The sequence below is a fragment of the Echeneis naucrates genome, chromosome 3, assembly GCF_900963305.1.
Source record: "Echeneis naucrates chromosome 3, fEcheNa1.1, whole genome shotgun sequence".
In the NCBI taxonomy this organism is placed as follows: Eukaryota; Metazoa; Chordata; class Actinopteri; order Carangiformes; family Echeneidae; genus Echeneis; species Echeneis naucrates.
The window spans coordinates 25,657,682-25,685,306 of NC_042513.1; the positions used below are offsets into that span (position 1 = coordinate 25,657,682).

The window sequence follows — 27,625 nt, forward strand, 5'->3', positions numbered from 1 at the left end:
CACTAATCTGCAGCATTACAAGATGCGGTCAGAAAAATCTGTCTTTTGTTTGCACTTTTTACGGCTTTGTGTTTTTCCCAGACGGCCACTCATTCGGATTCATCAAATTGAAAACAGGGTGGTTGGAAGTGAAATTAGCCCGATAAACCTCCTATTGTTAGTGAAGAATATCAAAGTGCAGAGCGGGTTCAGGCCTCGTTACTTTAAATATATCTCGGGATATTCAATAAACTTCTATCGCTGCATTCGAGCTTTACAAAAAAAAGTTGTAATTGTGTGGACAAACATTTGAATCCCTTAAAAAAAATAAATAAATCGAACCATCTCCAACCTAAATGCATCATTTCAGCAGCACACGGTTTGAGCTTTCACCTGACGTTCTCGTGTCTCTTCACATAAAGGCTGTGGAAGTTATTGTCTTTGACCAGGCGCTGCTGCTCTGCTTTGTCTTTACAGTCCTGCAGCCGCTCCATGATGGCCAGCTTCATCTTCATGGAGATGTAGACAGGCAGCACAGACTGCAGCAGGTTCTCCTGCAGAAACACACACACACACAATTAGATTCAGAATTTCCATACCATTTGTCGTGGGAGGGGAAAAGGACGTGGAACATTTGGATTTATCTGTTTTTCTTCATGAATTGGTCATAAAATTTGATCTAAATTAACAGAACAGTGAAGCACTGTGTGTTTAAGCTAAGACCACACAATAAAAAAAAAAAAGATGATGCATTTATTATGTCTTCATTAGCTGCAGACTTCCACAGCGAGGGTGGAAAAAGTTAGAGAGCCCTTTAACTTTATGACTGAACCGAGGTCTCCCCGTCAGCTGAGGATCAGACCAGCACATCGTTTTTGACTGCTCTTCTTCCGAACTGCTTCAGCTCAGACGTGTATTTGAGGGCCTGGCAGGTTTAAGGTCTGAGCTGCGACGGGTCAAACCCAAATCCAGGATTTTCTTTCTTTCTTTTTAATCCATTCAGCGCTTAAATGTTTGGGCTCATTGTCCCGATGCGACGCTCAGCTTCAGCTGGCATACAGACTCAGACTCCCGTTGGATTCATTATCTGTCGAGGCGTCAAAGCATCGAAGCAGCTTCCGGATCACGACGCAGCACGTTTCACTGCCATGACGGCCTATTGCTTCATTTTCCTCTCAAACGACTCAACTTTAAGTCAAAACATTTTCCCAGTAGCACTGTGGAGTTTCAAGATTCTGTTTAGTAAAGTTCAGGCGTAAAAGCGGTGTTTCTTTTGGAGAGCAGCAGCTTCCTCTGTGGTTTCCTGCCACGGACATGTCTGCTCAGTGTTTTTACGTGTAGTCGACTCATGAACAGAGATGTTAGTCAGACCCAAAGTTCCCTTAAAGGCTTTTTGCCATCGCTCACCAGTTTTTTGTTGTTTTTTTTGTTTTTTTTTACCTCTGCAGATTTGCATTGTGTCTTCTTAGTAAGTCAGGCAGTAACGGGACTAAACTGTCTCCATTTATGAATTTATCTACATACATCTGTCCAACTGTGGACTAACTGAACTCTTTGTCTCACTCCAGCTTCATGTACGTGAAATGATGTACGTTTCTTAACGAGCTTCTGTTTTTGCTTCTTGGAAATATTAATTTCTAAATGTTTGTTTGTTTTTTTTTTTTGTGGGGGGGGGGGGGGGGGGGTTGAAGCGGCCTGACTGGTCTCCAGATGAGCTAACTCCTGACTCCAGTTACACTCCGCACTGTGAATGTTTGAATGAGTCATTTAATACGAACAAAACAACCATCATTTGTGTCACAAACAGGTGTGTTAGTTTCATATTAGGAAACAAAATTTAAGCTTTCGTTCAGCTTATTTGACATTTGCTCCCATTGTACAGTAATTTGTCCTTAAAGATCTACTGAGGGACCACATTGGAGGTTTACACACACACACACACACACACACACACACAGGAACCAACATGCTCATACAGGTTTAACCAGGCACAGGAGCCAAATACAGTAAATCCAAGCACTGTCTCACCGTGCTCATGCTGCCGTCATCGCCAAACAACAGTAAACATGACACGGGGGAGGAATATTCCAGACTGTGCCAACTGTGGGAATGGCCTAATACCTAAATGCCATTCAAAATGACACACTGAGGTCAGTCTGCCGGAATAGCCGGAGGCCTCGGAAGTGTTCAAAGTTCAACGGCTTGATTAAGACAGGAATGTGAAGAGGCCAGTTTTAAAACGTTTATGAATAATGATTAATCCCTCTTCAAACTGCTGCAGCACTTCAGTGTTCACAACCTTTAATAACCTTTTCTGCCTTTTACAGTGAATGACAAAAACGAGATTATGGGCGATCGTGGACGTTTTGTTTCAGATCTGTGCTTAAAAAATGAAATGTACCAGAACCCAGCGGCGTTTGGATTTTAATCTTCATTTAATATTGGCTCAGGATGGGTCAGGTGGAGCGAGGGGCGTCTGCGTGAGCTCCTGTGTTTCTCTCGTTATAAAGATTCAGAGAGAGATTCGGCTCAGGGCCTCCGAAGGACGCTCGCACTCTGCTGATGTGCGGTACACTGAGGCCATTGTCCTTGTCGGAGCGCACATATTCTTCCCAATCTAATATTCTAGACTGCTGAAGAATCTCCTGCGCCTCGCTCTGGTCAAAGTTCCCGCTATTTCCTTCTGCAACGTAGCAACACAGCTGAAAATACCTCGACGCCGTTGGCATGATGCAACCACGGCCACACCTCGTGGCACGTAAGGGGCAGAATATAGAAAATGACTCTTCGCCCAGTTTCGGTCTGACAGAGTGCTTTGCGTTACAACAAGCTAATTTTGAAGGATTACTTATTTCCTTCATCAGGTCACAGCATCTTTTGCTCCATCATGTCAGAATTTTCCACTTGTTTTTTTTCTTTTTTGTAAAAGCCAAGTGTGTTGTCACCATCCTTTTATTTCCCTGGAGTGTTTCTGGACTCTCCAGGCTGTGAAGACATCTCAAGGACTCAAGAAAAATTTAATTGTCCCTTAACTTAATGTAGTAACTTTAATTTATTTAATTTATTATTTTTTTTACTTTTGAATAACTCCTTTTTCTAAGAAATGGTTCAAGAGTTTAAATAAAATTGAAGGTGATAAATAATAAATTGATTGAAGGTGATAAAATGAAGGTAAATCTTTTTTTTTTTCTGTTTTGCCTGTGATGACATAAAATGTGGGCGAGGCCAAGAGGGTAAACTACTCATCTGTTTATATTTCCGACTGTTTTTGTCTGTCTGTGCTCGAGCTGCTTCCATTCAGCATGAATGACCTCTTACAGTCACCGCTCATAAAGTGGCCTTTGTATAGATGAAGGCGTGCACGTGCAGGATGTGCACACCATTTCACAACACAGCGCTGCTGCAAATGTTATCTATCCTGGATACGAGACAGTCTCACATTAGATACACTAAATGTGGGTCGTCACATGTGGTGACTGAAAAGAAAAGAGGTCAGTTTCATTAGTGCTGGTTTCAAGAGGAAGCGCTAACGTCACACAGCATGAACGGCATTTTTGACGTCCTTCGCAGTCTGCCAAGACTCTTTCTGGTAAAACTCCTGCTGAAATTAATGCGGGAACGCAACTTGAGTTTCTCAATGGTTCCCCTAGATGTTCCCCCACCGCGCTGCTCTGTCCCCGTTCTCTTTGGCTGACACTGAGCTTCCTTTTTTTTTTTTTTTTGGTTTGTATTTTTCTTTTTTCCAGCCAAAACTCAAATACAGGAGGTCCAAACGTTAATGCTTCTGTCATACTAGGCAACACAACAGCTTCCTTGTCAGCTTGTTTTATGTCCCATACTAAGCAACAGTCATAACAACTGACAAAAGGGAAACATTTGTTTTAGAAATGGCCTCAGAAGTCGAAGCAAGTCGGCACAGATGCATCTAATTTAAAAGGCATCGCAGGGAAATCTAATTTGAGAAGGATTTGTTAGTTGCAGTGAAAACATCCAGGGGAGAGTCAGCACGAGGCCAGCCAGAGGTAAAGCTTACACATAAAATAAAATTATAAGGCAAGCCAGTAACAATTACTAACTTCATCATTTTCCTGAAATGTTTGTTTTCATTCAGTACGTTTAGGAAAATAGAGCCTCCGTGGTGTTGGTGCACTTTTCCTTCCACTCTGTTACATTTACAGTATAAAATCATATCATACATATTTTTAATTAACCTCTCACCCCTAATTGCTCTTATTTTCCCGATCTCTCGTATATCTATCAGAAAAAATGATCCCATGTTTAACCGGCGTTGTTGAAAGAGGACAAAATTCAAATGGCTTTGACGTCCAACTTCGGCTTTCATTTCTTCAGAGTGAATCCGTTTATTGCACCAACCTGTTGTCTTTTTTCTGTCTCCAGCTTCATACGCATGCTCAGGCACCTGAGGATGTCTTGGAAGGTCTGCCGCAAAGTTTTCTCCATCAGGACTTTATGGAAAGCTCCCACCACACTGCCACACAGGAAGACCACCATATTGGACAGCAGCTACAGAAACACACACACAAGTAAAATAATAAATGAGCTTACTTGTTGTCATTTAATGTCACTTTGTGTGTTTTATCTTACAGGTTCATCATCTAATCTCATTGATTTTTACATTCTGGTCATTTCTTTTGATGAATTCTGTAAGAAAATGGTTGGCTGGAGCTTCAAAAACAGAAATCATTGGCTTGTGTCGTCTTGAAGCTGTCGAGCAGCTGCGGACTGGTAACAGGAACATTTCTGAAACACAACGGTGCATATTTAACGCAGATGATTTCACCTGGTAAGCAAGGTTAGGAGGGGGCTTGTCTCTGTAAACGGTGAGGCACACTGTGAGGGCGATAAGGTGGGACAGGGAGGAGATGACGCTCAGCCCCACGGCACACCACAACTGGAACGGCAGCATGGTGTACACGGTGAAGATGATGAAGAGGAAGAAGGGCACCTGGAAACACACGGGTTTGGTTATGTCGAGAAGTCAGGAGCAGTCCTGCTTCACTTAGTATCATAGTCATCAGTCTTTCTGGGTAATCAGGTCTCCTAAAAAGTGTGACGGGACATCTGAACGTAACATCTAGAAAATCCACATCCAGACCTGAAAGGTGCAGATCATGCCAAAATAAATAAATTACCTGGTCCCAAGGCAGGATGATGGGGCCGCAGAAGATGAAGGTGTAGCCCATGGTGAGCTGTGTGGCCCAGACAATCAGGCCGAGGACCCACCGCCATCGCTGCGAGAGAATCTCCGTATACACCACCACAAAGACGGCCAGGAACACAAACAGGCTGCAGCCCACCACGCTGACAAAGGCACAGTGTTTATCTGCTCTCTGCCCCGGCAAAAACAATGAACACATAAACACGTATTTTATTACAGCCAGACAGCCATACAGTCGCTGTCGTCGTGGTGAGCTCGGTGGACGGTTCGCATCAACGTGCAGCGCAGACACGAGCAAATACATAATGAAATTTGTGAATGGAGAGACGGAGGCAACTGCCTGCATGCCTGATGTGCAGATTTAAAAAACAAAACAAAAATGCAAAGTGAAAAATGATATAATGTGGGGGAAAGTTTAAAAAAAAAAAAAAAAATCAACTCTGAATGAAGACCTAAACCATCAGCGCTCCTTTTAATCATCACTTCATTGTGTGATTTGTACTGTACAATAAAAAAACACAAAAAACAAAACAGGGGCACAATAATAAGACGCTCCGGAGAGACATGCAGTCTGAGCATTAGGGCTTATGCAGGATTACAGTTTTTTTTCCTTCACATCTGTCTCTGCGTCATGTCCTGCTCGCTCCAGGCCACCTTCTTCCTGACTGAGTTACTTCACAGAGAGAAGCCACCGCGAGGGGAAAACGTGTGTGTGTGCTGGTTCTCCTTTAATGACAAGCAATTTCCCGAATTTATAAAATAAAATGAGAAGACTAACGACATCTTGGTTGAATATATTTTCTTATGGTTATGTCTTTTGGTTAGTCCCGATTTCTTGTCTCCTGTAATCTGGATAATTTACATAACAGAGTGCAAACAAACGTCCAGCTTCTAAAATGATTGAGTTCTGCTGAATTCCTGGATCGACTTCTGGTTTCACTCCCTCCCTGGTGTGTGTGTGTGTGTGTGTGTGTGTTTTTTTTATGCATTATGCATTATTTCATGCATTAGCACACAGAAGAGTTTGGCACGCTTGTGTCACTGCGTGAGTGGGAGAAAGCGTGTGGGTGTCGGGGGGGTTGGAGAGCACGAGAGAAAAGAAGGGGTTAAAAGTGCTGAAGAGTGAGCCAGACACACAAAGTCAGTGTTAATAGATCTCTGCTCACAGAAGGCCATCTCTGCATTGTACGTTGAGCTTTCTGGTTACCATGGCAGCGCTGGAAAAGGCCAGATCTCAATTACAGCACTTTCTACTCCCCTATGTAGCCAAGTCTTGACAAAATCCTTCTTGTAGGTGGAAAGGGAACAATTATTAGATAAAACCAGAAACCAAAACCTCCACCAGCAGCCTTATAGATTAAAATCTAGTTCATCTTTTTAATAGAGCTGGATGTTTATATTACTTCATACTAAATGTACAATTCTGCTTCACATTACTGAACAGCTGTGTATGTAATATGTTTATAAAGGATAGTATTATATAATCCACAGCCATCCTCCACACACACACACACACACACACACACACATACACACACACACAGGATTGCATTCAGATAAAATTAAAGAACCCAAACAACTTCCTCCTCCACGCAGCTCTCTCTCCAGTCAAGTGGCACTCAAAGCATCCATCATCCAGTTTTCCTCTCAGCATCGCTCTCCATTCCATATCCACAACTGGAGAGGAGTTATATAAGTTGACCGTGACTTTCTGACACCAGTAGCCTCTTCCTAACAGGCGGCCTCTGCTCCTCCTTCACATTTAACAATAGACTTATACAAGCTCCATCCCAACATTTCCCTCTCAGCTCCTCTGCACCCCCGGCAACTGTGTGTGCCAGAGAGCGAGAAAAAGAAGAGAGGAGAAGAATTATAGAGGTCCGGGTACAGATCCAATCCAGCATTTTAAAATGTCACAATGTCAATTAAAGAGTCGTTTGTGCAACATAAAACGGTGCGTGCGTTCATGTGACCGAAATCAACGTGCAGTGAAAGTATTCAAAAATCTTTATGTACACACTCAAAGACAAACAGGGTGTTCCAGACGGTCCGCGGCAGCAGAAACAATAGAAGGAAGGCAACAGCAGTTTTTCCAGCAGGGGAAAGTAATATAATTTCCGGTGACAGAAGCTGTCAGTTCTCCATATGAAGAGCCAGCGAGCCACAGAGCAGCAGAACGCTGTGAACACAGAATCTCCTCTTTCATGTTTTCTTCTCTTCTTCATTCATCTTCTACTATTCAGCTTTTAAAGCGAAGCCTACGGAGACAGTTCTGGTTTCAGGCTTCTTCAATCTGTTCAAGACCTTTTGAAAGGGGGGCCGGGGCTATCCACTGTGACCTCTGACCTCTGAGGGAAAGAAAACGAGGCTGTGTCATGAAGGCGACTAAATGTATACGTGATGTTGTTCAGCAGAGGTGATCCAAACCTGCCCTCTTGATCCAATCTTTGGAAAACGTGTTCTCTATTTCAGTCGTTGCATTCTGCCTCACACAGAAACGGTTACACAATCACTCACTCATTCACTCTTCTCAGCAGCTGCGCTGTTCGTGAAGGGGAGGTGAAGTGATTTATTTCAAGTTGTGCCGTGAGAGTTTTTCCATTTTTTTTCCAAGCGCCATATGAGCAGCCATGTGCCACCTTCGTTTACGAAGCCTCCGCCGCTATAGACGCGGCCACTGGGCTTTTTAATGAGACATGTTTGTGATGTCACACAAAGGGGATGAGAAACACAAAACCAAAGCATACAATTTCACTAAAAATGGCTAAGACTGAACGCTATAGGCACAGAAGTGTATTTATGGCAGATTTATCAGGTGTCCCTGAAAAAGAGGCCGCTGAGTGCACAATGTCAGCTAAAGTCTGCAATTTTATAAAAACGTGAACATGAAATACAGAAATTTTCCTCATTAATCAAAAGTTTTTAAATCGTTTTTAAACGTTCATCAGCTCCGTTTCTGTCTGCATGATGTGTTCCAGCGCTGGCTTGTGAGGATGTTCATGTTGATTTAGGAGCATGTGAATACATGGGAAAGTCTTTCATACTGTAAGTTACTAATTAAGCAGCCGTGTTCTCCCTGCAAGGTCATGTCAATATGGTTTGTTGGTATATCACAGTTATTATTGTCAGCCAATGAAAAGTGCAGAAATATAAAAAATATCAGAAATCATTGCAGCAGCCCACCTACAGAATGACCATTAGCTGAAATGATTTCAGAGCCTGCTTTCTTATCTGGAGCATCTCGGTCAGTAATCATCTGTGTTCTTTAATGGGCTCTTTAATTCACTTATCTGACATAATTCAATCACATTTGCTGCACAGCTCTTTACGCAGACCAAACAATTTCAGCAATTATTTCTAATGTTTAATCCTGCGGTTCAGTCTGAAGTCTAAGTGTTTCTGCTTCCGTTTTCATACGTCCGTCATAACTCAACCTTGTTCCCAGATGGAGGCACGTGGAGGTTTCCTGCATCTAATTTATATTTCAGTGCATTGAAGTGACTGCCGGGCAACATGTCGGCTGGTGCCATGAACTGTTAGACCATCTGTACTGCCAGGGCTCAAAGTTAAAAGGTAAATTTACAGAGTTCAACCTTTAAAAGCAGGTTGTGCAAAAAAAAAAAAAAAGAAAAACGGGTTGAAATGACAGAGAAAGAAAAATGAAAAGTGTGAAACTCTTCCTCCCCCAGTCGCCTGCATGGGGCGGGTAACTTTAAGAATGAAAATAAAAACCAATAACCAGGGTGGATGTGAGGACTCACCAGTCCAAAGCCGAAGAAGAGGCTGAGGAGGATTATACAGGAGAGCGTGGAGAGGATCAGCAGCAGCACCAGCGGCTGATACTGGTTGATGCAGGAGAATTTGCGGTACAGCGCCTCATTTTTTACCTCCCGGTCGTTCAGCAGGTACTTCCCCTTGGCTGGCATGGCTAACACATCTTACTGAGGCATACCAAGTGACAACAAGGAGCCCCAGCGAGCAGGAGTGTGTGTCCTCCACGACTTTGTGCGTCAGTTGAGAAGAAGTCCACAGCTCTGGATCTGTTAGGGGTTCCTTGCTAGCTCATGACTCTCAAGTGAAACTTGTGTTTTTCCTTCTGTGTGGCATCTTGAATGGTGATGTGGCTCTCTCTCCAGTCGGCCTCTCTGTTTCTCGTCCTTTTGTGCCTTTTATCCTCGCTCTGGTGTTGGCAGGCAGACCTGCTTCATCCTTTGCCAGCTACTGAGTCGCTCCCTTCAGTGGGTTTGAGCAATAAGCCCGGAGCTGGGAGACACAGACGATGAGGAGGGGAGGGGAGTTTAAGAAAGGGGAGGAGAGGGACGAGGAGGAAAACAGGACAGTGACAAAGATCATCAGTGATCCCATCAGGTTTCAGGCTGGCAGCTCCGGTCCTTCGGAGGCACCTAGGAAACGACAAGAAAAAGAAAACACAAACATTTCAGCAAACAAAAGTATCACTGCCTGAGCCAAAACAATAAAAACACTCAAAACTTCAGAAGTATCATCAGATCTAAAGTCGAAGGTGTAGAAAACAGTTTCATTTAAAAAAAAAATGAAGCAGAGAATAATCAGACATCTCATGTGACTCACTGGGAATATTATGAGACAGAGACATAAATATCCGGCTCCCTTGATGAGCAAATGCTTGTGCATACTTGAACTCCGTAATTTCCAAAATCCAGAAAACCCTGGACCTCTTTGCCTCCGAGTGCCGGCTAATGACGGGCTGCGCTGCCACCGAGAGCCGTTGTTCTGGGTGCCATTTACTGAACAATATAATGTTGTGGGATGAACTTCCATACAGGCAACAAGCCACACAAACCGCTGTTACCCCCCCCCCCTCAAACTGAACCCTTACACACAAGAAAGATAAGATTACAGCAACCAAAGGAGACGAGAGACACTCAAACCAAGGAAAGGCGGACTTACATAACAGTCCAAGCACAGATTTTTATGTTATTGTATGTTTCCCATCTTAGGTGCCCATAAACAGACAGCACAGCTGTAAGAAGACCCAGAGGCCACCTGACTTAGAGGAGACAGAGGACAGAGAAAAGGGGATCCGGGGTTAGAGCTGTCGATAAATGCGGTTGTTCTGGAAATGTTGAGATTGAAAACGAAGTAGTTCAGGGAGCAATAAAGACAGCATATTCATTTAAGAAGGAGAAGGAGACGGCCGGTTGAAGCTCAATAGAAACAACATGAACTTCGCACCACTGTCAATAGAAACCTCATTTCCTCCAGTCGCTAATATGGCAGCAGCGTGCAGTGCGCAGAAGGGCGCTGCTGCATGTTTGTCCCTCACATGGCAACTGTGACAGATGCTATGTGCAATAAAAGTGCACAGCAAAGAGGAAAGTGGAGCCACAGGACACACACACACCTGTTGCATTGTGCGTTAGTGAGGAGACAACCGCGAGGTAACATGCATTCTGGGGTGACGTGGTTTAATGTTCCCTTCCTCTGCCAGCCGTCTGAGGGCAGTAAAATCAAGAGGAGGAGCTGGGGGGTAAAACAAAGGACATAGCGATGGTGTTGGGGATCATGTCCTCCCCTCGCATCAGTAAGATCCAGCTGGGCTGTGAAAGAAGGGAGCTTCCATGTTTACATCTGTTTACACTGGGAGGAATCATTTACCTCATTAAGCTGTGAACTACTCTACAGAGTTCTGAACCCGCTGACTGTAAATGTCACCATTAATGGCGGGCAAAGCCGTAGCGAAAACGTCTGGTGGTCAAACGCATGGGAGCGTTGAGTTAAAGTACAAAAAGGATGTTAAACAAGAGCTGAACGATGCAAAATGAACACACAAGAGACGCTGTGATGATTTCAAAAACGGAGACCGAGCCAGCAATAAAAACCTCCACAATGTCATGTCAGCATGTGAGCTTTTCCCCGCTCGTCTGGTTTCATGGCTGGATGGGATTTTAAAAGAGAACCAAAGGAACCACCAGCTGTTTTCTCTCGAACTCAGGTTCCAATTAGCGACTGCTGAGATTTTTATAGTCTCCATTCTTTATGGGTAAAAAAGCTGAAATGCTATTGTAGACAGAAGTAAAAAAAGGTTAGTAAAAAGGAATTAATGATGACTGATGTCAAAAAACATCGATTGATATTGACGCCTCTGAGACTTCGTGTTTTAAGGGGTTTGTCTGAGCAGAATTTTGAGCCTCTGGCCCTGATGGTGCTTCTAAAGCCATCACAGTATAAAAGCAGCTCCATCGTGCTGCAGTGCCCAAAACAAAACAGGGATGTACGCCTCAAAAGAGCTGAGCTTCTCTGCACTGAGGGCAGCGCACTGTGCTGCATTCACTGGCAAGGCCTTTCAGTTTGAAAGCTCAGCTACTGAGGGAATCACAGCCCTGTAAACTGGCGTCACTGAATCCTGGAAAAGGAGCCGTGCAAAAACCAACTAACGTCACTGCATGCCTGCTGCTACGAACGTAAAGGCCCTCGTGTCAGAGAGGAGGTGAAGCGGAAAAGGACAAACCTGGCAACCTGCTGGTTGGGTTTTCATTAACTCAAAATCTACGCACTGCTACTTTTTCTTAGCCGTGTTTTTAAAGGCCGTCATCGAAAGGTCCATAAACATTTAGTCCACTCCATGCCGTCTTCGTAACGTGCACGGCAACAATCCTGTATTCAAATGCTGACTTTGCTTAAATACACAACAACACTCTGATAACGGGGAGCCATTTAGGGTAAACAGATATTTCATACATGCTCTTTCTCTTCAGGGTGATACAGCAAAGACATGATAGTACGAAACAGGTCATCTAACCAATACACAAATATCTCACTGATACAAATGAGGCAGAGAAAAAAAAAAAAAAAAAGAGAGATAAGCCCATTCCCTTTATTAGTTTAATCTGGATCTACTGTGTTCCAAAATTCAATCTGCATCAGACTGCTCACAAACACAACAACAGCGAGATCAATAAAAGAATGACATGCGTAGCCTCTCCGGGAAACAAGGAGGGAGTCGGTATCTGCTGGGCAGCCGAAGGCAGAAGCAGGAACAGGAAGCTTTTGGAAATGTGTGTGGATGTAGAGCACTCCTTCAGTGTTTGGACAGTGACACATAAGCCTTTGTTTTGACTCTCTATTTAGTACATTACATTTGCAATAAAAGCAACGACCACGAGGTCAAAGTGTTGACTTTACTTATCATGACTCAAATGGAGTTTTCCTGAGTCAGGCTGAAGGCCGGGAGATTTTGGTTTCAGGCTGGCATACAAAGAACCCTGAATGCATTTTCTGGTTGAATGCGGTCAATCCGTTTCTTTCATGGAAAATAATCGACCCCCCCTCCAATTGGTGATAAACCAATCTTATCAAAAAGATCTGGTCAGATCTTCCACAAGGCCACTCCTAATTCAAATCCTTTTCACGGAGCACAAACAGGCACGTCCCTTTCTGAAGCAAATCGCTGTGTTTTTCTTTTTTTTTTTTATGGCGGCCTTTGTGTCGGCATTCAATGAGCGCGGACAAAAAGGACAAGACAAAGAGTGACCTCCGTTCAAGAGAAGAAACAAGCACATTTCTCAGCTCATGCTGCAAAGGCTGCAGCTGATCTCCTCCTTCCAAGGACGAGAACATACAGGCTGTCTGGTCTGTGTGTGCGTTTTGGTTTTCATCCCAGTGCTGTATCACAAGTTCAGGATGGACACTGACCGTCTGGCACGTCACATGATCGAGACATTCAGCCTTTCACCTGTTTTTCCACATGACAGGCATCTCCCCTCGAAAATCAGTGTCCTCTGAAGCTCTGCTCTCATGTCCAGGCTGAATCTGAATGTGCCACAGTATATTCTTTTTAACTATTTTCGCAGCTACATGTCAAAAATAAACCCGGCCGTCAGTTGTAAGGAGAGGAAATTCATCGTGAAGACAGAGGCAAGAAGGTGAATTCCTTATTTTCAGCAATGTCTATGTCTATAGTTTCATTTTTAGTCAGCTGATCTTGTTAGCAAGACCAACGAACACATAAGGAAGCAAAAGTAATCATGAGTCCTGAAGAGTGCAGGAAGCTTTTGGTTCTGTGAAAATGTCTGATTGGCATTTTAGATAAGAAAAGACAAAAACAAATAACACTTTTTACACGTTTTCATCTCAGGCCAATTCTGCACCATGAAAAACAGCCATTTGCTTATTTAACTAAGAAATTAATGACTCATTTGGGGGGAAAAAAAAGGAAAAAGAAATGTGCCTCGACTGAGAAATAATCCTGCTGATTTAATCAGTGATTTCACCAGAATAAATTAGCCCTGCGTTATTTTCACTGCGTGCATGAAACAGATTCTGTACCCGTTCTGAATTGGGTTGGTGGGAGGCCATGTGCCTGGTTATGACCTACATAACACAGTTATGTGCACAGTTTTTCCATAAACAGATGAGTGATGCATGTACAGCAATGCACCGGGCAGATTAGATTAGGCCTCCTGCTCTTCCCCATCTCCCCCTTCTCTCCTCCCAGTACTGTCTACTGGTATTGAATTAGCTGCAGTCACCAGAAGGAGCTGCTGAAAGGTAACAATATTAACGGGATGCTATCTCAGAGCTGATTTAAGCATGAAATACCATTGCCAATAATAAATACAGGAAATGCAAGCGACAGCAACCACGTGCTCGGAAGCCGGCTGCTGCTGCGACTGTTTCACATTTACTTCCACAAACGCACCACCGTAAATGAAGCCATTAATATGGCTGCATGACACAACCTGGGGGGGTCCTGAGAGGGGCTTATTGATTTAAAGATATGCAGAGTTTGGATTTAAACATATCAGCAGTGGGCCAAATCCAGTATTGACACAGATGTGATTGAATCAGTCAGAACCATTTCCTCGCCATTTGGATTTAAAAACACCTGAAGTCATCCTTAACAAGACATCAGCGGCCTGCTGTATTCAACGAAACCAGAAAAACACAACAATTTAACCGATGAACAAGTTTGTTAATCCTTCATGAAACAACATCCTGTTTTGATTCCATATATGATCAGCATCCTTTTAACAAAGTATTAAAACCCAAACACACCTCCTGATTATTTTCTCTTTCAAGAGCCTTCAAACTTCTGCTGTGTCGACCTTAATCGCCAAGATAAACAATAAACACAATCAATTTCGACCTCTACATGTTTTGGGAGTGTTTTTATTATTCATGAAATCTTAAAGTCATTCACACGGATAGATGACCTGCTGGGAAAGCTTAGTGTCCCTGTGTTGGATTTTTCCCCCCATAACTGGGAAATAAACTTGAGTAGAGAGAAACAGAGTGGAAAGAATGCAGTACAGTGAGAGAGGCCATTGTTTCCAGCTGGTGTATCCAGCCACATCCCCATTTCAGGTTTCATTATTGGACCTGCTCCATCCTTTAACTGTGGAGCAGCTACCACCAACGACCAAACTGTGATTATCCTTCAACGCGCCGGCCGACTTATTACCAGCTTTACCGTTCAAAGACAAACCTAAACAACTGCAGCCGGCGCCGCCGACAGCTGTTTACTCAGCCAAACAAAACTTGTGCGGCTGCATGCAGAACTGCTGCACCAGACACGGGTGGTAGCTTCAGATCGGCCTGATGATGGTAATTTTCCAGGCTACAATAAAGCCCCGGCTGCTGACGGGACCATCTGTTGCATGTTTTCTCCAATCCAACGTCATAACAATAGCTGTTTCAACTGTGTTCATGATTCAGATTTGTAAATGCGTCCAACGCTGCGAGCTGGAATGAGGAATCTGAACGAGGTTCTTCTGAGGAAAGGATGAATTATGTGAGGTGCCAAGATGGTCATTTTTTAACACGCTCTCTGGTGTCTGTCGAAGCCACACCAGGAACAAGCAACACTCCGGGGGCTTCAGCCGAAGGAAAATCCCTTCAGTCCCTGCTGTGCTGTAATAGTTTGATCTGTGAACCAATTATTCTTCTCTGTGTGTGTGTGTGTGTGTGTGTGTGTCGCCATATCACCACCACACACTCATCTACCCACTGCGATGTCTGATATGGATCCTGACCCCACGATGGAAATGAGAAAGTTGTCTGCTCTTTCTCTGTTTCTGGGAAATAAGCAGCTGAACCAGCAGAGTAGATTCTTATCTGAGATTTGACTGAAATTCACCTGAAACATATCTGAGACTGATCAGCAATCTCAGCCTGCAGAGCATCACAGCAAAACACCAACTGTCTTTGGGACAGTTTTTATTCTAGGATGTTTTGCTTTATTTCTTTTATATTTTCATGTGATCCAGATTAATGTGTTCCTGGTTCTTCCTTGGATCATGGTCCCTTCCTCTGCCGTTATGGGAATTTTGACATATTGATTTATCAGTTAAAATATTCTGGGATGTCAGTAACATCAAATCATCCAAAAAAAAAAAAAAAAAAAAATTCTACCACAGGTGGAGAAATGGAAGACATCTGAGCAAGGTTGTGTCAAAAGACTGATGAGGAAGATTTTAATTTATTTTTTAAGTCAACTGCAACATAAGAAATATCAAAAAATGTCTGAAGACTTGTTGAATGTGAGTCAAGACACGCAAATTGCATCTCCGCACATGATTGTGTCTTTAAATACATCTCAGTGTTGGCTCAGGAATGTTTGCAGAAAAGGGTGAGGTTTCGTTCCACAACTAAAGCAAATTAAGGTTAATGGAGATGTGACAGCAGAGATTTACACACCACGTCGACAAAAAGGGATTACATAACCTCTATTACACACTCCCACACGACACACAATGATGGGAAACATTTAATCAAAAGAAATATACGATTAATAACATGGACCGTCGTATTTCTGCAGATTTCATTAGCCTGTCATGTAAATGGATTATAGATTCTAAAAAGTAAAAGTTGGTTTAATTTGAACTGTAAAGCGAATCTCAAAAACACTAAAAGAAGAGTTTTCCCATGATGTGCACGTAGCATTCTGGCAGCCTGCTGGCTCTTTGAAGAAATACCGAACACGATGAGTATTTCAAGACTTCCGTCACAGTTAATAAATGAAGGAAAAATTCCTGCTTCAACAGCAATAAACCTGTTTTTGAAAAGTTTCATTCAGCCATCTGGAAGTCTGATGAATAAACCATCACTGATGTGATATATTTCCAATTTCTTTTTTTGGTGTTGCGGTTAAGTATTCCTGCAGTGCTCCTTTTTTATGCAAAGTTTCACTGACTAGTCCTGTGAGATTACGGCTGTATTATATTTATAGTATGCTCTTATGTTGTATCTAACAATGTTTATATCTTCCACTTAGTGCCAGTAAAGTAGAACACAAGCATGCCCCTCAGTAAAGTTAAAATATGCCCTCCACTGTGGATGAGGTCAAGCTGTTCCCATACTATCACACTGGGTGAAAGTATTGTGTTACTATATAATTTATCTGCCTGAACGTCACTAAAAAAAGAAAGCCTTCGCACAAGCAATGAGTTATGCAAGATGGTGAATCATGTAAAGATCTGACGAAGTTGTACCAACAGAGCACGAAACAGATAAAACCACCAACTCCCACAAGTTGTCGTCTACTGGAACAGAGAGTCTCACGCTTGTCCAGTGTGATGTTCAAATACAGCTAAAACTTTTAGATTGAGAGGGATTAAAATTCCCAGAGTGAGTCCAGGCACAGAACGTTACTTCATCCTTGTGTCGGGATCTATCAAATGTTGTGGCTACGACAGCCGGCTGCTGTGTGGCACGCTGGCCTCCGTTTGCACAGGAAAGAGGTCTCCAAAACAGAAAGACGAAAAATATGACGCAAATCAAAGCTGGCTTTGGTTTAAAGCGACTTTTTAAGGCCGTATTTGTTCAGCGGAAGCTAAAAATAATCTGTTACAGATGCAGAGCACACAGATTCACGTTTGACGGTCTGATTTTAAAGTGTCATCTGGGATTGGCTCTGCCCCCCCCCCCCGATGACCCTTCACAGGTGACTTTAAAGCAACTCAAGGTAAAACCTCATGATTCTGACATCTCAACGTGTGACTGTGACCGACACGCTGTATCAGAGAGGAAATGGGGAAAAAATAAAAGGGAGAGAGATGATTGGTTATCTCACACACAGAAAAATAGTTGTAGATCGTTGCATTGCCTTAAACTTAAACTGCGCCGCTCCGTGCTCGTGTTCAACAGCTTTATTTTCTGCTTTTAGACTGGAGAACAATTGTTCATGCAGTGCTTGTGGGTGGGAAGCCAGGAAGGATGCAGAAGCTTGTTGTAGTCAAAGCATCTGTGCGGAGGATCGTGGGACGTGCAAAACAAACCTCTGTATGTATAACTAGTTGCATCTGCATAAAAAAATTGTTTTTTTTTCTTTTCACTCTAGAAAAACAGTAAAACAGCTCATGTGCATTAAACTACAGCACGACTCAGCGTTATCAAACGGCACGCTGTCCGAAAAACCTTCACACACACACACACACACCGACGGCGCGGCTCAGTTACAGGTCCTGATGGCAGCCAGCAGTGCGATTACAAGAGGTGTGAGGTGACGCAGCGTTGAGCTAGACCCTCAAAACACGGCTGATAAGTTGCCCTTGAGCCAAACCCTTCAACCCTCAACCCCCCCCCAGGGAGAGCCAGCACTACAACGTGTATGGCATGCATGTATGACACCGTGCCATCACAGTGTTTCCGCCCACTCTCAAACACAGGCACATCCAGCGTCCAATCCTTAAACCTTAAGAATGTGATGAGACAAAAAGAAGTGAACGCCCAACAGCAGGTCACCGATGTGGATGTGTCAGGTTTCATGAACCTACATGTGTAACGGGGAAGAGAAATGCTGACTGTATGCGCTATAAGCACTGCATGGGATGGCACATCTAAGCCTTCAATTACAGCCGTGCAGCAGCCAGGAGGTCAGGCGGTGGGAGTGACGCAGAACCAGCACAGAGGGATCTCATTACCTCAAATGCCTCCTTGGAGCTGTGGATGGCTGGAGGAATGGAGCCGGAGGATTTAACTAATCGCATCTTTGTCTCCACGCTGAATGTCTTCATTAGCGCCCGTGACTGTCGTCGGTCCTGCACCAGCTGACATCCAACCTGTGTCAAGCCTGCACCTCACGTCTCTGCGTCTTACACTTCTCTTTCTAACTCTCAATGCAGACCTTGTCTTTTCTTTGTTTTTGTTTTTTTTTTGGGGGGGGGGCTTTACTGTACACAGCATGGTTGGCTTAAGTTACAAGTTCCTTTTCAAAGCCGCCCCTTGTGTTTGGGTGCTTTGCAAGCTAAGGAATGCATCGCAGCTGAGCAGCCACACTGTCAGGAATGCCGACAGGCAGCGGCACCCTTCCTGGGGTTTCTGCGGCTGAGTGGGAAGAAGAGTTTTTCTGGCCGAGTCGGGAAAAGGCGAGGTTCCTCCCACCGAGCATCTGTCTGCTGCGCAGGGTTTCTCAAAGGAACTGGCTCGACACGCCTGGAGTTTCACAGCAACCCCTCCCAAAATGTGCGTCACAGTCTCGCTCTGCGCTGCATACAGACAGTCTCATCGTGGTGTGGAGAACTCATCTTATGTTCGAGGCTGTGACCCCCACCAGAACTGAAAAGGGCCCTTTGTCTGCACATTCAACACGTGCAAACATAGTTTTTGTTCTTCTTATTTGTTTACATGCAGCTCGTGGAGGAGTTACCACTCTTTAGGAGCAACACAAACGGACTAACTTCACTGGAAACAGCTAGGACGGCATTTTCTATTTTATTAAAACAACTCTTCACAATCTTCACTGTGCGCTGTATATTGCAGCACGTACACTTTCTTACATTGAAAGATGACCAGAGTGTTTTGTTCAGTGAACTTGAACTGTCGACTGTCAGCAACCATTGCTTTGAATTGAATTACATTTCCTACACAATGATCACAATAATGTTTAAGTTAGTGCTTTAAAAAAAAAAAAAAGTTTGGCTGTTGGTCACTTGATAGCAGCCCTCATTCTTTTATCAATCCCTCCCACTCTTCACCTTTCTGCTTTGCTTTCCGTTTCGCTCTTTAGTCCTGAAAACCTGAAAGCATTTCTTAAGAGCCCAAACATCAAACAGGCACAACAGTTTTCAGCGCTCTAATAGCTCTCGAGTGAAGGCCAACCATGCCCTGTGACATGCAGCCGACCGCACACCATTTCACTTCCTTGGTAACGGTGACTCATTTCCCTAACGACAGCGCGAGGACAGCTTCTTCACAAAAAAAAAAAAAAAAAAAAAAAAAGGAACCTGCAGCCGCTGCAGTGAGTCACATATGGATGCTGTTATGACAACAACCACTGATTTGAGTAAAGACAAAGTGGTACGAGGAAAAATTAACAGACGACACGCAGTCAGTTTCACCAACAGGTTCAGTCATTACAGCTGAAGGTAGATATGAAAAACAGAACAGTTTGACTCATTGAGCTGATTATAATGAATGCACCTCTCATTCCTTTTTTGTATTTTGCATGTTCACCTTTTCTTTCCAACAATAATCTAACTACTCTAAAAAACAAATGATTCTTCTCAGCTGTGATTTCACCTTCTCCTTTAAGACCGTCTTTTATCGGATTCAAATCAAGACAAACTTGACTTCTATATATGCTCATCACAAAGAAACAAGAGGGATATGGACGAACCACGAATACTTTCACTGAACATTTAACAGTTATTGTCAACTTAAAGACCAGATAGTATTACAGGAAGGGCTAACTAACCGTGTATTCTTTTGACTCTGACATCTGAGCTTAAAGTGCCGCGTCGCTCCACCGAACCACCGCTGCCCAAATGGTGACGGCAGCGGCCCGTGTGACAGCCTCACAAAGGAGGCAGAGAGAGTGTGTGTCTGCTGTGCGGCACAGCAATAGAAAGCAGATCTTTGAAAAGACAGCGGTTGCCATAGCAAGGTCAAACGAGTGCGTCAGCAAGATTTGGAAGGAATTGATTCTGCTGCGATTCGACACCGCCGCCGTATCTCCATGAAGAGCTCAGGCTGATCCGCAGATCGACGCTAATGCTACAACAGCAACAGGCATGAATGAACGTCTCAAAAGACACAGTCAGTATTGAACACACTCATTTGGTATCTGTTGGCAACTAGTTGACGTGAAATTGAGTATCATTAAATGTTGCAAGAGTGAACAGTTAAAAGAAGAAAAGTCGTGCAAAGATCTCCGGCATGCAATCAGCATAGATAATAAAAACAACGCAGGGCGCCACTAAGAGCCTGACTCCTGATTTTGGCCCTCTCTGATTGGTCAGAAGGCCGAAGCTCGCTCGGGGGAATATCTTTGAGCAGCAGGCCAGGTGTTTAATGACTCTGGCAGACAAAAGCCTCTGAACCTTAGAATAAAAAAAGTTTGGTCCAACATCTTCTGAAACTTACAGGCCAGAGGAAAAAAAAGATGTTTTTGATAGAAATATTCTGGGAAACTGACCCGTTGGTGAAATCTTGAAATATCTTCTGTTGTTCAATCAACAACCACAAGTTACAGGAAATTAAACCATCAAATCAACTGATTGGTTCATCAACTAGTCATTTCATCTCTAGATAACAAACAAACATGACATCCTGTTTGGCTGTTGATTTGACAGCTCGTCCTCTCAGAGTCCATCTTGGGCTAATCGCTCACGAACCAGCCGAGCACAGTGAGCGACCTGTCGGTGCGACAAAGAGCAAATACACAACGACAACACGAAGCAAGCATCAACAAAGAGCAGAGCTCAGTGTGCCAACTGAATGATTACACACTTCTCACTAATTAAAGCGAGTAGATAAAGATTCACTGCAGACAAAGACAGCTGGTATTAGCTACGTCTTCTTGAATATTCCACGCTAACTCTTTCTTCAAAATGGGAAATTACAGGTTTCTGCGAAGATTTCTCACACGTGAGAGCTCTTTACCTGCTTCACTGCACATTCCTCTTTTCCTTTAGTGTCCTCAGTTACTAATGTCTTTCACATTTTCCAGCTCTAGAGAGACAGTTCTGAAAAACTGTGTCTCAATGGCACTCTCTCATAAGCATTACATAATGTCCTTGAACCGCAGCAAGCACAAAAAAAAAAAAAAAAAAAAGAAAAGAAAACGAAAAAACAGTGAAATTGAAATGGGGAAAAGAAAGAGAGCCAGACACCCACACATCTGCACCATCCACACTCAAACAAGCTTTCACAGGAGGCGTGCGTCAGCGCAAACTGGCTGCAGGGTATTTCGACATTCGACGCGGCTTTCGTTCTAGACACACAAGGTTACTTCATACGAATCCACATCACCTCATGCGAGCATTATAAGCATATCACAAACCATCCCGGACGTATACGTGATTGTACCTTTTCGATTGTAAATAAATGATTGACTTTTAGTGCGGGCTGACATTGAAATACATTTCATGGCAAATCGGTGAATTGTAATTAGTGTTTTCACGAAAAGAGCTGTGGGCGGAGAAGTTGCCCAGGAAATGGAACAATCTAACAGACAATAAGGTGAAGAGGCATCTCTCTAATGGCCCTTCAAAACACCCCATCTCAGCGCACTGATTCTCTCCTAACAGCAGAAGTGAAAGAGGGCACGGCCTTAAAAGGCCCCTGAAGAGCTTTCCTGAGCAGAATACATAAGTGGTCTTGAACAAATGTGACTGAAAAATAAAGGCAATAGATGATGTCAATAGAACCTACAATAAAAACAACAACAACACAATCCATGAGACGATCCACCAAGAATCTACACAAAGGAGGTGCTGCAGCGCTGGAATTTTTAAAGCTCGTTCGCTCATCTTCGACCTCTGATCTGTTTCCGGGTCACAGGGGGTGCTGGAGCCAATCCCAGCTCAGTCTGGGTGAGGGGCGGGGTCACCTCGGACAGACAGACAGAGACCAGCTAACCCAAGCCTGATGTCTTTGGATGACGGGAGGAAACCCACACAGGCACGGGGAGAGCATGCAAACTTGACACAAAAAGGACCGGGAACTGAACCCACAGCTTTCTTGTTGTGAGGCAACAGCTCTAACCACTACGCCGCCGTGCTGCCCCGTTTTTAAAGGATTAGCGAAGATTTGGCCAAATATAAAGTTTCCACAGCCTTGCTGCAACACAGCAACACAAAATGAATGAAAATAGATGCATTCAGCTGAATGAGCTGTAGAGAAGCTAATTCATCTTTAGTTGTGCTGGCTCGGTGTGCACATGCTGAGTGTAAAAATCATGGCCCTCCTGATCCCCTATAAAGAGTTTTCAGGGAACAACATCGTCCAGGTTTGAGTCTTTCTTGCACTATGCTCCGCTTCTTAATGGAGTGAAATGATTGTACAGTTAAGACAGAGCTGCATGCACAGGAATATACCAGCCCTGTTAATCTGAGTCTGGAAGTCACAGTTTTTATTAGGAGCACGTAAAAACAGCAACATGGACGGGTGCTTCAGAGGTTACCGTGACCTTCTCTTCTTTGCCGAGATCTACTTTCAAACACTGACATCACTATCAGGTCGCCGAACCAACTTACATGTCTGCACCTGAAAGGTTTAAAAACTCCACCTGTCCAATCAGCTTCAAACTGTTTTGTCTTCATGACGTAGAAATTTAGATGTTTGTGAACATTTTCTAATCAGACGATGGACGCTCCACATGTGAGAATTTGTGCGTCATAATAAAAATTAAAATTAGTTTCTTTATAACATCAGTTTGTATGATGAATTATAACTGACAGCAGGGATGGTAAGTTTAAACATAGAGAGAGAACTCTATAGTGTCCAGCTCATGTTCACTCCTTTTTCTTTTTAACAATGGGAAGTTTCCAATATTTTTACAGCACAATATGGGGGAAATCCTGGGAGTGATAAATGGAGAGAGGCATCAACAAAGTAAAAGGTCGTCTCCACCCAACAATCTAACGTCACTCACTCGGACCAGGAGATACTGAAGGGATGTTAAGTTCACTGGAAATAGATTAAAAAAAAACAAAAAAAAACAAGCTTGATAGATGTTAAGAACAATCCAGGATGTCTGTTGGCTCCAACGAGCGTGGCAGAGGATCACCGACCAAAGAGCCAATGGCCGATAATAAGGGTGGAAAGGAGGTCGTGGTAAAGAGGGATTAGGACTAACCTTCGGCTCGGAGCGACAGAGTCAGAGTTAATGAGTCCGATTAGTCCCCAGTGTGTGTTCAGGGATTAGCACACTGTCCACCAAGACAAGCCCTTCTCATTTCAAGCCTGGGGAGACTGGTTGTGAGGGGGGTGGGGGGCCTGCTCGAAAAGCGGATGAGAGAAAGTAAAGATGAAAGACGATGGGAGAGCAGGGAGGAGTAGAGCAAACTCGTCAGCGGAGTGAATGACGAGAAGGATTTGGAAAACATCGCTGAATCTAATGATAACAGAAAATGCCTATTATGTGAGCCATTAGCCTCAGTGTGTGTGTCTGTGTGTGTTCACAGAAGACAGACCTGGGTGACACTCATACTGCAGCAGAGATAGGAAGGAAGTTAAAATAAGTACAGTAAGTTTTTCCTGACACACACACACACACACACACACACACACACACACACACACACACACACCTTCCCAACAATTTAGAGATCACACGCACACTTCAAAATACATCTGGGTGGAGTTTACTGCCTTATACTTTCCTGTGTTTGTGTAGTTCTTCATCAACCGCTCCTGTGGGAACAGAAATAATTTTTCTTGCCTTTAGAGCAACAAGAAGCTGGAGATGTGCAGATGAAGGAAGGCGCTGAGTGAAGGCGTCTGTCGGCCTGACAGATGGTGTCAACCCGAGCGCTAGAGAAAACCTGCAATGAGTCACATTCACATTTCCTGTGGAGGTTCTCCATATTTCCTGTCAAGGTCGATGTCATTGTCAAGCGCATACCAAGCATGCACTTCGAGCATTTGTATCAGCAGGTTTGTGTGTCTGCAGAGCCTCATTAGTCTCAGTGAGTATGTATGAGAACATTTGTCCGCTGATGCCTATGATTGTATGAACAGCAGCAGCTCGAGAAGAGTTGAGTGGTTTTTTCAAAAGGGAAACCACCAGTTCGTCAGGAACTGGGGCCAAATGATGATTACGATGACGGCTCAATCGGTCGCACAAAGCCCAGTCCTTTTGTCCAGGGGACTCAAACTGTAGCTTCGCTTAAAGTGCACACTGCGGGCCGTTAATATTTCATCTAAAAATAAAAGATTCTCTAAAATGAATGCTCTGTTTATGGGCAAGTCTGAGAGATAGACCCCCCCGAAAGTACATTAACCTCGTTTCTGGAAAACTGCTGTCCGGTGCCGACAGGATGAGCTGAGGCTGCATGACAGAGGAAAAAGAAACACACAAAACAACTCTACCACTGGTTATTAAGAGACCTGTCACAAAATAACAATGAGTATAGGAGAGTCTGTCATCGCTCTGAACAATGCAGATCTGTTCCTGGAGGGTTTCTTTCTTTCTTTCTTTCTTTCTTTCCTTCCTTTCTTTTGGTTTGTTTGTGTGAGTGTGTGTGTTTGTGCAGCACAACACTCAACAGACGACCCCTGTCCAAATCCATCAAACTGTAAAATCAATCTAGTAACATGCACAATCACAAAAGGCTTCCCCATCATGCCAGAAGGAGATAAATCACAGCAAACACAATGGATAATTGAACCACCAAATGGTAAATGCCAATGTATGTGTCACAATTCAGATTACAGCTTTTCTTGCGGCGGCCCAGCGCACAGCGCCGTTACATCGATCCACTGATCCATGACCAAGAATTTAACCCCATCCTACTGTGCTCCCACTTCAGAGACTCTTCCATGCTATTATACTCAAAATCAGCTCCATGACTCTACAACAAAGTACTGCTTGCACTTTTTTAAGCCTTCCCCAGAGAACTTTGTGGCAACGTGCCCTAAATATTTAAGGACAGTTGGCTTCAACAGTAGCCAAAAGCAATGAAGTCGTTTCCTGATCTCAGAAAATGACAGCTACTGGTTAACGTCGCAAATCAACCGGGGTCATTTAAGAGGGCAAAACTCACAGGGATTAGTGATGTAATCATCCGTATGACACACAACATCAACACACATGTCGCATCAATCATCCTCACGCAGATGGCAACACACTGTGTGTGCTCCGTATGGACAGAACCATTTGGCCAAATGCATCCATGTGCACTGAATTATACTGCCAGGTAAACATTTGGCCCCCCGTCCCCATCCCGAGGTTTGCACATTTTCCATACAGCCGTTCTTTGCAAACAAACCAAAGGATTCAGTGTACAGTGCATACAACACTAATATTTTCATTTGAGGAATCAAAAAGCACCAGATGATGTTTTCACAACGTTTGTACGACGACACAAACTATTCCAATCCCTGATCCTAGAATTGTGTGCATCTGATGGATTTCTGCATGCACAGCCGCTGCATCAGTAATTCTGCAGCAGCACGTACGTGCACACTGTTGTCTATGTGGATAACAGCCCAGTTATCAACTCCACAAGATCAAAACCAGCCCCTGATGCCAAATCCTCAAACATTTACAAAATTCACGTATTCTCCCAGGAACTGCGTTGCAAACAAAACTAACCAACTATCCATTCCAGTTTAGTTACTTTCATTCCACTAAAAGCCACTGATTTTATGTTTCTCATGACATCTCACCCACAGATGAACTCCCATCTGAGTGGCGTTGCTAATTAAAAACAGGATATGGCTCTTTCGGATGACACAATACAGCAGGGCTGCTTTAGGGCAGACAACGCAGGCATTTAAATTTTAAAACTCAAATCTTCATTTTGTTTTTTTTCCTGATTGAAGCTGTGCACACAGGACTGAATGAACCAGCTGCACCTCTTCTAATCAAAGGGACAATTTTATTGTTCCAAGGCTCCTGTTTTATTTGGTGAATTTTACAAGGAGACTAAAATGACTCTGAAATGAGAGGACTGCTGAGAGCTCTGTGTTCCGGGGAGAGAGATGCAGAGATAAAGTCTTTCAAGCCAGCATCCTCATAAGACACTAAAAACACTTTGGGGCCGGCTCTTATTTGGAAGAACGCTTTCTGCAGGTTTAAAGCTCAGAGAAAAGAAAGCTTCTATTCAGTCTGTGCTTCGTCTCCCCTCCTCATGAAGACAGGCAGAGACGTCACACAGAGAAGATGTGAAAGTCGCAGGTTTGAAGTTAAAGTCAGAAGGACGAAGCAGCAGCAGCCCCCGAGAGGAAGAAGGTTCAACTCCTCAACTAAAAAGGGAAATTCCTCCTTTTGAGTGAACTTCAGCTCAAGTGTCTTCACGTTGGCCAAAAGTTTGAGGCTAAAAATAAATAAAGAAATAAGCAACATGTTTCTTTTCAGCTGCAGCGCCGACAACAGACCTCCCCACAGACGGAGCACCGACCGGCGGCCACCGAGCCTCCGCTTACCTGCCGGGTGATCTCCGCACAGCGCCCCCGGAGAGGATTGTCTTATTTCAAATAAAAATAACAATGATAAAGGAAGAAATGGGAGTTAAAAACCATCGAACATAAAAATAAAAATAAATACCGGGGAGGAGCGGCAGGCGGAGAGAGCGTGCTCCGGTCCTCGTGCTGCTCTTCTTACAAACTGTCCGTGCGCGCGCGCTCTGGTCGAAGCGATGACGCCCCACCTCCATCATCATCATCATCATCATCATCATCATCATCATCATCATCACGCTTTCATATTGCTGTTTGAGAAGCTTCAAAGTTTTCAGTCAGAGAAACACATGAATGAATGGTATTGGGATTTTTTTTATTGCATGAATTGTAAATTGTAATAGCTGCAGAGGAAAAAACAAAAAAAACAAAACAAAAAAAAACATCAACAACAAAAAAAAACCTTCAGATGGGTACAGTCGGGGTTGAAAGAGTCCTGCAGTGAAAAATAAAATAAAAATAAAAATCAAAGATGGTAAGTGGACATTCAAGATGGCACGGCTTCAACTTCATTCTCCTCGTCCTGCTTTATCACATTTTATCACAAGACCTGCATCTAAACCTCAACCGTCTGTGGGTGGATGGATGGATGTTTGGGGGGGGGGGGGGGCTTTCTTTAATATACATAAATATATATACTGGGCTGTGAGTTAGTGCATGGGCTCTAATGTGCTTCCCTGTCTGAACACAGGAGGTTAAACTTGCTCAGGGTTTGAACAAGGCGAGGCGCTGCAGCAGCAGATGTGGAGGTGCTGTATGATGGAAGATGGGAGTTTATTGCTGGCTACTTGTTTTCACTGTGAGTGATTTTTTTTGTGTGGGGGTAAACAGGGGAGGAGGGGGAGGGTTTGCACTGTGCTTTGGTGTGGTAACTCCCTCCAGCAAGCACCCAGCTTTACGCATTTTGGATGTGCAGCTGCTCATTCAGGGGAGATATCAGGATTTTTCTCAGAGAAACCGTCCAAATGCAGCATACAAGGCCAAACTGTGGATAAGACTCAGAGCAAGGACTCCATCTACAGGTTAGTTATTGTACTGCAAAGACAGAAAAAAAAGGGGGGGGTCGTTTGTTTGTCTATCATG

At 43.7% G+C, this 27,625-nt stretch overlaps 1 protein-coding gene across 1 annotated transcript in view; it reads right to left on the reverse strand.

Annotated features, from left to right (window-relative positions):
* The window catches only part of adcy7 (adenylate cyclase 7), a 39,315-nt gene extending 12,600 nt beyond the window's left edge, over positions 1-26,715 (reverse strand). The window contains exons 1-6 of the mRNA XM_029499077.1: positions 26,631-26,715; positions 8,920-9,561; positions 5,133-5,330; positions 4,781-4,945; positions 4,354-4,503; positions 373-533 (exon numbers count right to left, since the gene is read on the reverse strand). Coding sequence (XP_029354937.1) covers positions 373-533; positions 4,354-4,503; positions 4,781-4,945; positions 5,133-5,330; positions 8,920-9,084 — 839 coding nt within the window. The 5' untranslated portion in view covers positions 9,085-9,561; positions 26,631-26,715. The remainder of the gene's footprint in view (positions 1-372; positions 534-4,353; positions 4,504-4,780; positions 4,946-5,132; positions 5,331-8,919; positions 9,562-26,630) is intronic.
* Positions 26,716-27,625: the final 910 nt, after the last annotated feature.